Below are 12,929 nucleotides of genomic sequence, written 5' to 3' on the forward strand. Positions count from 1 at the left end.
GAAACAGTAAATGCAGCGACTTGGTGGAATTTCATTTGTCACACAGACGTGTTACTTATGGGGAATCTTGTAGGAATAGTCAGAATCATAGAGGGACGATCCGTTAGACTCATAGGGGCAGCCTGCAAATCATATACAACACTGTGCAAACGTTTTAGGCAGGTGCGGAAAAAATGCTGCAAAGTAAGAATGTTTTCAAAAATAGAAGTGTTAATAGTTTATTTTTTATCAGTTAACAAAATGCAAAGTGAATGAACAGAAGAGAAATCTAAAATCAAATCAATATTGGGTGTGACCACCCTTTGCCTTCAAAACATTTGTAGAAGTGTTTTGCAGTGAAGTGTATTATACTGTTAATCAGTGGTTGAAATGGAAATTTAGAAGTGACGGTATAGAAAATATAAGTGACTGGAATCTGATAGTGTAACAATGACGGCAGTAGGAGAAGTGATGGTATGACATACCCCGTATACCCCCTACTTCCACCACTGTATGTATATATATATATATATATATATATATATATATATATATATATATAATATATAATGTAAGTGACTGGAATGTGACAGTGTTACAATGAGGGCAGTAGGAGAAGTAATTGTATGACATACCACTGTATACCAGCCCGCTATGAGCACTGTTCTTATTCCACATTAAATGCATCTGTAACACTGGGCCACTCAGAGAAACTAAAATGTTAGTAAATACCCCTCTCTAGATGACGCACACATTTTGCCCAGCACCTGGGTCCCACCTGCAGCAGGTCGGTGGCTCTTACCTTTTTCTCTAACACTGTCACCTCATTGGTTAAGTCCTCCACCCTCTGGTGCAGGTGCTGGTTCTCCTCCTTGGCCTGTCCCAGCAGGATCTGATCATTGTTCAGTCGCATCTGTAATTCCAGCAGCTGCAGATACAACAGAGAACAGGTTACCAGAGGGCAGGTCCGGGACACAGAGAGTTATACAACAGAGAACAGGTTACCAGAGGGCAGGTCCGGGACACAGAGAGTTATACAACAGAGTACAGGTTACCAGAGGGCAGGCCCGGGACACAGCCTGCAATACAGACTGTGCACAAGTAAAGGTACAACTGACAGTCAATATACGACGTGTGGTACTGTGGGACCAGGGAACCGCTAGAAAACACCACATGTCAGTCTGTCTGCGGATTTTGCAGCAGTGATCAGATTCTAATATCAATGACAAAAATTAAGTGGTCTAAATAAGAGGAAAAAAATCACATAGAAATGATTATGTACAGAAGCAAAAATGACCCAGCCACTGTCAGGGTATCAGGTGACGCAGTGTAGATATCTGATGACACAGTGTAGATATCTGTTGATGCAGTGTAGATATCTGGTGATGCAGTGTAGGTATATAAGAAGTGTCAGTGTATCCTGTCTGCTTGCCTCGATTAAGCAAGACAGCGAAACGCGTGTCGGCGTTACAGCTGGATGCACATAATATAACTAATATTTGGAGGAATTGGCAAATGCAGCTTATACCCCTATATACCCAGAGTTAGAAGGGGACCATTAGGCAGTTAGCAATGCACACCCCATAAACCATTGTATCCAGGATAGCAGGGTGCCGTTGTTTCAGGCTAGATATATAGGATACGAATTGCGAGAGTGTAAATAGAACTCCAAACTATATAGGAGTACGGAAGTGGTGTGAATTTTCTGCTGTACGTTATAATCATCAAGGAGTCAAGTGGCAATTAGACCACCTTAAGTTTAATTTAACAGATATCATAGAATCGTTATAATAGATCTATGTGACTGCAGGGCATATATACAATTACTCCTTGATTATATCTGCAGGTTTGCCAAATTTAAACCTCCACACCATATGGTCTATGCATTAAGACCATATAGGTATAATATTAATGTGCATCCAGATAATTTTAATCACATTTTTATCTATGAGCACAAATTTACCTTATATTTCGCTTTTAAACATATGTTATTAAAAGTTATGTTTTAAAGATGGTACGAATACTTGTTCAATTAAATAGTTAAGTTCAGAGGATTGCGTGCACCTAATTAAAAGAAACTTCTGTCCTTTTCCTTCCAATTATGATGCAGTGTAGTTATCTGTGATGCAGTTTAGATATCTGGTGATGCAGTGTAGGGATCTGGTGATGCAGTGTAGATATATAGTGATGCAGTGCTGATATCTGGTGATGCAGTGTGCGTGCGCGTGTGTGTGTGTGTGTGTGTGTGTGTGTATAGTGATGTAGGGTAGATATCTGTTGATGCAGTGTAGATATCTGTTGATGCAGTGTAGATATCTGGTGATGCAGTGTAGATATATAGTGATGCAGGGTAGATATCTGTTGATGCAGTGTAGATATCTGGTGATGCAGTGTAGATAAATAGTGATGCCATGTAGATATCTGGTGATGCAGTTTAGATATCTGGTGATGCAGTGTAGGGATCTGGTGATGCAGTGTAGGTATATAGTGATGCAGTGCAGATATCTGGTGATACAGTGTGTGTGTGTGTGTGTGTGTGTGTGTGTGTGTGTGTGTGTGTGTGTGTGTGTGTGTGTGTGTGTGTGTGTGTGTGTGTGTGTGTGTGTAGTGATGCAGGGTAGATATCTGTTAATGCAGTGTAGGTATCTGGTGATGCAGTTTAAATATCTGGTGATACGATTTAGGGATCTGGTGATGCAGTGTAGCTATCTGGTGATGTAGTGTGGATATCTTGTGATGCAGTGTAGACATCTGGTGGTGCAGTGTAGGCATATAGTGATGCAGTGTAGATATCTGGTGATGCAGGGTAGATACATAGTGATGCATTGTAGATATATGTTGATGCAGTGCAGATATATAGTGATGCAGTGCAGATATCTGGTGTTAAAGTGCAGATATCTGGTGTTAAAGTGCAGATATCTGGTGATGCAGTGCAGATATACAGTGATGTAGTGTAGATAACTTGTGATGCAGTGTAGACATATGGTGAGGCAGTGTGGGTATATAGTGATGCAGTGTAGATATCTGGTGATGCAGTGTAGATATCTGTTGGTGCAGCACAAATATCTGGTGATGCAGTGTAGATAAATAGTGATGCAGTGTAGATATCTGGTGATGCAGTGTAGGTATCTGATGACACAGTGTATGTTTCTGGTGATGCAGTGTAGATATATAGTGATGTAGTGTAGATATCTGGTGATGCAGTGTAGGTATATAGTGATGCAGTGTAGGCATATAGTGATGCAGTGTAGATATCTGGTGATGCAGTGTAGATATATAGTGATGCAGTTTATATATCTGGTGATGCAGTGTAGGTATCTGGTGATGCTGTGTGTGTGTGTGTGTGTGTGTGTGTGTGTGTGTGTGTGTGTGTGTGTGGTTATGCGGTGTAGATATCTGTTGATGCAGTGTAGATATCTGGTGATGCAGTGTAGGTATATAGTGATGCAGTGTAGGTATCTGGTGATGCAGTTCAGATATCTGGTGATGCGGTTTAGGGATCTGGTGATGCAGAGTAGATATCTGGTGATGCAGTATAGATAAATAGTGATGCAGTGTAGATATCTGGTGATGCAGTGTAGATAAATAGTGATGCAGTGTAGATATCTGGTGATGCAGTGTGTGTGTGTGTGTGTGTGTGTGTGTGTGTGTGTGTATGTATATATATATATATATATATATATATATATATATATATATATATATATATATATAGTGATGCAGTGTAGATATCTGTTGATGCAGTGTAGATATCTGGTGATGCAGTGTAGGTATATAGTGATGCAGTGTAGGTATCTGGTGATGCAGTTTAGATATCTGGTGATGCAGTTTAGATATCTGGTGATGCAGTGTAGCTAAATAGTGATGCAGTGTTGATATCTGTTGATGCAGTTTAGATATCTGGTGATGCAGTGTAGGTATATAACGATGCAGTGTGGATATCTGGTGATGCAGTATATATATATATATATATATATATATATATATATTGTATTGCATTGTAGGTATCTGGTGATGCAGTGTGGATATATGGTGATGCAGTGTAGATATCTGGTGATGCAGTTTAGATGTCTGGTGATGCAGTTTAGATATCTGATGATGCAGTGTATGGATCTGGTGATGCAGCGTAGATATCTGGTGATGCAGTGTAGATATCTGTTGATGCAGTTTAGATATCTGGTGATGCAGTGCATATATATTGTGATGCAGTTTAGATATCTGGTGATGCAGTGTAGCTATCTGGTGATGCAGTGTAGATATATAGTATTGCAGTGTAGATATATGTTGATGCAGTGTAGATATATAGTGATGCAGTGCAGATATATAGTGATGCAGTGTAGGTATCTGGTGATGCAGTTTAGATGTCTGGTGATGCAGTTTAGATGTCTGGTGATGCAATGTAGGGATCTGGTGATGCAGCATAGATATCTGGTGATGCAGTGTATATATATAGTGATGCAGTGTAGATATCTTTTGATGCATTGTAGGGATCTGGTGATGCAGTGTAGATATAAAGCGATGCAGTGTAGGCATCTGTTGACGCAGTGCATATATCTGGTGATGCAGTGTTGGCATCTGGTGATGCAGTTTATATATCTGTCGATGCAGTGTAGGTATTTGGTGATGCAGTCTAGCTGTCTGACTATGCAGTGTAGATACATAGTGATGCAGTGTAGATATCTGTTGATGCAGTGCAGATATATAGTTACGCAGTGTAGATATCTGGTGATGCAGTGCTGATATCTGGCGATGCAGTGTAGATATATAGTGATGCAGTGTAGATATCTGGTGATGCATTGTAGGGATCTGGTGATGCAGTGTAGATATATAGTGATGCAGCACAGGTATCTGTTGATGCAGTGCAGATATCTGGTGATGCAGTGTAGGTATCTGGTGATGCAGTTTACACATCTGTTGATGCAGTGTAGGTATTTGTTGATGCAGTTTAGCTGTCTGGTAATGCAGTGTAGGGATCTGGTGATGCAGTGTATATATCTGGTGATGCAGTGTAGATATCTGGCGATGCAGTGTAGATATATAGTGATGCCGTTTAGATATCTGGTGATGCAGTGTAGATACATAGTGATGCAGTGTATATATATATATATCTGTTGATGCAGTGTAGATATATAGTGATGCAGTGTAGATATCTGGTGATGCAGTGTAGGTATCTTGTGATGCAGTTTAGATATCTGGTGATGCATTGTAGGGATCTTGTGATGCAGTGTAGATATCTGGTGATGCAGTGTATGGATCTAGTGACACAGTGTAGATATCTGGTGATGCAGTGCAGATATCTGGCGATGCAGTGCATATATATAGTGATGCAGTGTAGGGATCTGGTGATGCAGTGTAGATATATAGTGATGCAGTGCAGATATCTGGTGATGCAGTGCAGATATATAGTGATGCAGGGTAGATATCTGGTGATGCAGTGTAGGTATCTTGTGATGCAGTTTAGATATCTGGTGATGCATTGTAGGGATCTGGTGATGCAGTGCAGGGATCTGGTGATGCAGTGTATGGATCTGGTGATGCAGTGTAGATATCTGATGATGCATTGTAGGGATCCGGTGATGTAGTGCAGGGATCCGGTGATGCAGCGTAGATATCTGGTGATGCAGTGTAGGTATTTGATGACACAGTGTAGGTATCTGATGACACAGTGTAGATATCTGGTGATGCAGTGCACATATGTATTATCCTGCATATCACAGGTATATTACTACATCCACTCATTCAGGAAACTGAATGGGTCATGACCACACCAGGTTGGTGGCTTCTCCCACTACACAGGCCGCCCCCCTCCCCTCTGCACTTAATACTGGTGCCTATAGTGCATCGCGGACGATATGCTTACTTTACTTTATTTTTCACCAAATTAAGGTCTGTGGGAAGAGTCCTAGTGCTATTCAGTATGGGTCTGGTTAATCCTAAGGGAAGGGGGGCCAAATTTTCTTTACAGGTCCGATCCCCCTAGATTACCCATCCCCATGCTGGCCGATACAGAGCAGGTTGTCTCTAGGGCAGGGGGGCCCCATGCTATGGGTTCCTCTGTTATATTGCCACCAGCCCTAGACAGTGCAGCCGGTACTGGTAATTTCGGGAAGGGGGGGCCCAAACTTTCATCCCATCGATTTTGCCTGTGCTGGCCTAGTCTGTCAGCTCTAGGGCTGTTTATACTTCTTTCTTTTTTTGGGGGGGGGGGCGGTACTGCTCCTTTTTTTTAAAAAAAATAAAAATTAATATTTCATTATTTTTTATTTTTAAAAAAAAAATAAAAAAATGCAAGTTCACAATGATCAGCACAAATCACGCATCAGAGGGACAGCAGCTGCCTCTGGGTGTATTTGTAGCTACTGCCTCCTCAACACAGTACGCAAGGAGCACTAACACACCCATATTGTACATCATCATCATCACCATTTATTTATATAGCGCCACTGTTTTCGCAGCGCTGTACAGAGAACTCACTCACATCAGTCCCTGCCCCATTGGAGTTTACAGTCTAAATTCCCTAACACACACAGAGAGAGAGAGAGAGAGAGAGAGAGAGAGAGAGAGACAGACTGGGGTCAATTTTGATAGCAGCCAATTAACCTACCAGTATGTTTTTGGAGTGTGGGAGGAAACCGGAGCACCTGGAGGAAACCCACGCAAACACGGGGAGAACATACAAACTCCACGGTTTGTATGTTCTCCATGGAACTAAGGCCATGGTCGGGAATTGAACTCAAGACCCCAGCGCTGTGAGGCAGAAGTGCTGACCACTGAGCCACCGTGCTGCCCCACCACCTGACACTTTTCCTCCCTGGTTCCGAGAGCGGCTCAGGGAGATCCGTCTGCACGCAGGCTGATGCGTAATACTACATACCGCGCACGCTTAGTGAGTGAAAGCGCATTTTGCGCTGAAGAATCGGACTTATGTCTGACTCTACATCACCCCGTATATATTTTACATTTTAAAACATCATCTCTCTGTGCCCCACGTTACTACACTCGTATTCTAATATTCTTCATTGTGAGTTCACAAAAGTTGGCAAAGTATCCAGTGTGAAATGGAAAGGAGGGATATCTACAAAGAAAGAGGGACAGGTAGGTTTCAGCCTGAAAAAAAGGGAGATGTAGGCAGCTAAGAAAAGCAGGGACCATTTATGATCACATCAACATGACACTCGGCAAATTCACTTATTCCATGAAATGTTCCCATTCAGTCCATAAATCAGAACATGATAGGTGGTCATTTGCCTTATTTCACAGACTAACAAAATAATAACTGTAATTAGCATAAAAAGATCAGGGCTCTCACCGGGTACTAATTTCACAACCTACAAATCACCTCTTTGATGACTCAGTTAAAATAAACAATGATTTCTGTGTCCTGTCAGGGGTACAGAGAGGTTTTAGCTGCGTTTGGGAGATGTGTTCCAGCCACAGATACGAAGGAGATAAGATGGGTCTTTTGTACAAACAGATAAACAACTTGTTTCTCTGTGTAAACATTTTAGCTGAGGAAGAGCGAGACATTGTAACATCAATTATATAGATGTGGATTATCCCAGACCTGGATTTTCTTTACCTATGTCAGAGAAACCCACTTTGTAGCTTGAGAAACATTGAAGAAAACACATTAAAAACTATAAAACTACTAAAAATTATAGAAATATAAAATCATTAAGAAATTATCCGAAAACCTAAAGATGTCCTTCTAGCGTACTTTACATGATCCATACATGCAGGACGTTATGCTTTATACATATATGTGTCAGATATATATTGCATTGTATTTTAGATTTATGCATTAGGATCCAGCATACAGCATTACCGTCAGATCCTGGTATTTAACAGATATTTTATATAATATCTCATTAAATAACTGACACAGATGGGTTCCCAGTGGGAGAGAGACTGCAGTCTGATGACGTGAAATAGAGAATACAAGGGGAATTGTTCAATTATTATTATGCTGAAGTTAAGGTAAAGTTAACGTATGTTGAGCCACATTCGGCACCAGGTATAATGTACTGAGCCATGTTAAGTATGATATGTGGCTGTCAGCAGAGTAAGGCCGGGTACACACTACAGAAAACTGCTCCCGATGCGATATCGTTAACGATTTTACCAACGACTGAAAGTACCGATCAGCAGCCAATTCCTGTGTACACACTATACACGATCAGGGGCAAACGCAGGATTTGTAGAGGAAGGTTTCCACACCACGCCGCTAGTGGGCGTGACCAGCATGCATAAGGGCGTGGCTATAATTTTAGAAAGTGCTTGGCTGTTCTCCAACTCTTCCTATCCCCATAATATCAGAGCCGGATTTACACCTCATGGGGCCCTAGGCAAGATATCGGTTTGGGCCCCCCCTCACCCCATCACACACACAGTGGCCCCTCACACACACACAGAGGCCCCTCACACACACATAATACACGCACGCAGTGGCCCCTCGCACACACATAATACACGCACGCAGTGGCCCCTCGCACACACACACATAATACACGCATGCAGTGGTCCCTCACACACACACACACATAATACACGCACACAGTGGCCCCTCACACACACATAATACACACACAGTGGCCCCTCACACACACAGTGGCCCCTCACAAACACATAATACACACACACAGTGGCCCCTCACACACACAGTGGCCCCTCACACCCACATAATACACACACACAGTGACCCCTCACACACACATAATACACGCACGCAGTGGCCCTTCACACACACATAATACACACAGACAGTGGCCCCTCACACACACATAATACAAGCACGCATTGGCCCCTCACACAAATGTACTGCCCCCTGCGGGGAAAGGACAGGGACAGACGCACACAAAAGAATTTACCTTGTAAACGATGGTCACCTCCAGTCCGCTTCCACTTTCCCAGCTGCGATCCTATCCCAGCAGATCCGCAGCCGCAGTCACCTCCAATCACGTCCCTCTGAGATAGAGACAGAGATTACGGCCGTGCCTACCAGGTAAGGGCTGTCCGAGACTACGGCAAAGCACAAGGACACGGTCAGTCCAAACTCCTTGCCGCCTCCTCAGTTTATTCTTGCCAAGACGCGGGGGACTACAGGCACTGAAGGCCAAGACTAATCCGAGGACTAATCCCGCCTCAAGTGCCTCACACACCTGCCGGTGAGGGCCTAACCGAAAGGAGGAATCGAGCGTGATACTCACCGGGACACTCCCACTTCCGATCCGGTTCTCCTGCACCTTCCCGACTCCTGCGGATGACAAGACACACAGCCTCCCTCTACGCTCTCCGTGAACTAAGATGGCACCCACAAACTGGACTAACTACAACGGCGACCCGACCCTAACAACGTTCTAATGGTCGGCAACGCAACTACGTCAAACACTAGGACTAACTAAATGTGGTGCACTAACGGGACTACTAGTTACACGCTACGGGGAACACCAGCCGGTGTTCACAGCCTAAACCGGAGGGCGGTTCCTAACCCCCTCACCCAGGTCTTACCAAGAAGCTGCCTTCTTGCTATGGAGTCACACACAGGCCCTAAGTACGGGTTCTTTAAGCCCGGCTGAGGCTCAGTAAAACAGCACACTAACCCGCGGGCCGACTGCCGCACGGAACAGCCGATCGAACTGAACCGCCCGACTGCCTGTACTCGGGTATCTCACACGTGTCCCTTCGTCCGGAACCACAGGTCCACCTGCACGGAACCGGCCTTGAGGACCCTTGATCAGAACCACGGCCGCCCCTGGAACTGCCTCAAGGTGTGCTGCACTGCCACCAACTCACTCAGCCACCCCCCTTGGGTACCAGTGTGACCCCGGGGACCTAAGGGACAGGGACACTACGTGTGTTCTCCCCTGACTATGTGTATGCTGTTACTTACACTTGTCCCCCACACAGCACGGGTTAACACAGGAAAACCGCAGGAACAAGAGCCTACCTTTAATGGGGGCCTGACGTCTTGCCCCTGGAACACAATTACATAGCACACCCAAAATACTGTAATGTAAACTACACTCGCCACACAGACAGAATAAATACAGTCTACAGTACTTTGCCGCTACTTACCCGAACACACCGCTGCTAGCCAACCAGCAGGTTGCTACAGCACCACGGGAGCCTACGCTCGACCGTACCTCCTAACCACGTGTGCTTACCTCACACAGGACCGCGCCTACTCTCACGAGGCTCCCACGCCTCTACCTCACACCACCAGGGCCTTAGGCCCTACACACCATGGGTCTCTGCCCAGCTACACACAGAGCCTTCTGCTCTGACTAATGGGCCTCAGCCCCCTCTCTAACCCAGGGCTCTGAGCCCACTCACTAGGGCCTTGTGCCCTACTACCTAGGGGTCCTAGCCCCTGCCTGAGGCCTGTGGCCTTCCTAACTAGCTGAGGGCCTTGTGCCCTTAATAGCAGATGGGCTACCAGCCCCTAACCAGGCCCTCTGGCCTTCCTATGGCCTCTAGGCCCCTAACTACCTAAGGGCCTTGTGCCCTTGTACACCTGGGGCTCTGACTCCCCCTTTCTAACTAACAGGGGCTTGTCCCCTTTATACAGATACTAATGGCCTACTGGCCCACTACCACGTTGGGGCCTAGTGCCCAGGTCCCTGGGCCTTGTGCCCCTACTATACAGTGTGCCACGGGCCTTGTGCCCGACTGTGCCCACGGGCCTAGTGCCCGAATTTACGTTGAGTATACTTACCTGCTCTGCGCAGGATACTCAACTTGACACGCCGTCTTCTGTTTTCTTCTGCGGGTCTTCCAGACCCTCCAGCCGGCGGCGCCTCTTCTCCGCTTCGGCGCTGGGTCTCCACTTGCAGCTGGGGCGGGGGCGCTCTCAGCCCTGACAAGGGCTCCCCGCCGACGATCTCCGCTCCGGTGCCTTGATAGAAGTCTTCGGGCGGCAGGGTAGCTCACGGCCCTTACAAGGGCCCCCTGCCGCCGCTGCTGCTGGCTCCGTTGATGGACGTCTGGAAGAGACGTCCTCTCTCTTCTCCGCCGACGGACTTCTGGCAAAATGGCGCCACCCGGCGACTTATATAGTCGCCGGCGTGACGTCATCCGCCGGCGCGAGCGCTGATTGGCTCGCGTCGGCGCCAATCTTTTGAATGGCCGGGCGCGAGCCGCGATTGGCTCGCGCATCCGGCCGCTGATTGGCCAGCGGGGAAAGATGAGCCCTGATTGGCTCATCCTTCCCCCGCGCACAGGACCTGCAAAAAAGAAGTTATACTCACCGCCGCTGGATCGATGGACGGGTGAGTACTTCTCCTCTTCTTTCTTGTAGCTGGGCACCATCGGGGACCTCTTCAGCCCCTCCAGGGGCACAGCGCTGCCGGATATCTTCGCCCTCTTCACGGGCACCGGCTCCAGCGTCTTCTGTCCCTCCACATTTCCGCCGCCTTTTTCCATTGTGGTCCCCACAATCAACGTCTTCTCCTCTACGTCCACCTCCAAGGGTCGCTTACCGGCATCCCTGACTTGCGTCCACCGGGTCCTTCGCGGTAAAGCCCTCTCGCGCAGGATCCACACCATCCTGGCAACTTCCTCGCCCGAAGTCGGTATCCAGGGAGTCTCTTCCTCAGCACCTGCCGGAACCTCCCATCCGTCCGATACCTCCTCGGTTGTGCGGGAAGCTTCTTCAGAAGGTGATAACATCCACCACTCTCCAGCTGCGCTCTCTAAAGTACAGTCTTCGTCAGGCAGTACTTCTTCAGCAGCTCTCTCTTCCGGGGTACTGATGGCTTCCATCCTCTCAGGTACCACCGGGCAGACATCTTCACATGTCTCAGGACACAGCGTTGCCCCGTGGAGGGTCTGCTCAGTTCTCCCTTCGTCTTCAGGGACCAACTCTTCCACAGCCACGGACAAGTCGTCTGACGTATCCGACGTCTCCAATACCCCAGCTCCAGCATCCGGCTGACGCGGGTATTCCTGTCGCGAATCTTGCTTGGACGGGACGATCACCTGCGATCCAACAGTCAGCAGGCTCTGCCGATCCTTCCCTCCAGATTCCGACTTCTCTTGAGACCATGGATGGAAGGCTTCCTCGTCCTTCCACTCGAAGACTTCTACGTCTTCCCATTCATCGGAGACTTCTTCGTCCTCCCATTCATCAAAGAGCTCCTCGGCAACTGGGCACTGGTATGCGAAGTGTCCAGGCAACCCACACTTCCAGCACAGCATTTCTTCCACCGGTTGCCGTTTAGTACCTTTGCTCTTCTTCTTCCTTGTCTCACAACGTTCCAGGATTTGCTTCGTGAACGCTGCCACTTCGTCACGAGAGATGACACAGCTGTATCCCTCGTACAGCGGAATGATCCCCCGATGAGCCATCGTTGATCCTGCCGACTACGCCAAAATGTACTGCCCCCTGCGGGGAAAGGACAGGGACAGACGCACACAAAAGAATTTACCTTGTAAACGATGGTCACCTCCAGTCCGCTTCCACTTTCCCAGCTGCGATCCTATCCCAGCAGATCCGCAGCCGCAGTCACCTCCAATCACGTCCCTCTGAGATAGAGACAGAGATTACGGCCGTGCCTACCAGGTAAGGGCTGTCCGAGACTACGGCAAAGCACAAGGACACGGTCAGTCCAAACTCCTTGCCGCCTCCTCAGTTTATTCTTGCCAAGACGCGGGGGACTACAGGCACTGAAGGCCAAGACTAATCCGAGGACTAATCCCGCCTCAAGTGCCTCACACACCTGCCGGTGAGGGCCTAACCGAAAGGAGGAATCGAGCGTGATACTCACCGGGACACTCCCACTTCCGATCCGGTTCTCCTGCACCTTCCCGACTCCTGCGGATGACAAGACACACAGCCTCCCTCTACGCTCTCCGTGAACTAAGATGGCACCCACAAACTGGACTAACTACAACGGCGACCCGACCCTAACAACGTTCTAATGGTCGGCAACGCAACTACGTCAAACACTAGG

General features: G+C 47.0%; 1 protein-coding gene across 2 annotated transcripts in view; it reads right to left on the bottom strand.

Annotated features, from left to right (window-relative positions):
- The window catches only part of LMNTD1 (lamin tail domain containing 1), a 111,986-nt gene that overhangs the window by 57,955 nt on the left and 41,102 nt on the right, over positions 1 to 12,929 (bottom strand). For both annotated transcript variants that reach the window (XM_075210449.1, XM_075210450.1), the window contains exon 7: positions 782 to 907. In XM_075210449.1, the coding sequence (XP_075066550.1) occupies positions 782 to 907 (126 nt within the window). The remainder of the gene's footprint in view (positions 1 to 781; positions 908 to 12,929) is intronic.

This window comes from Mixophyes fleayi, chromosome 4 (genome assembly GCF_038048845.1).
Source record: "Mixophyes fleayi isolate aMixFle1 chromosome 4, aMixFle1.hap1, whole genome shotgun sequence".
Taxonomy (NCBI): Eukaryota; Metazoa; Chordata; class Amphibia; order Anura; family Limnodynastidae; genus Mixophyes; species Mixophyes fleayi.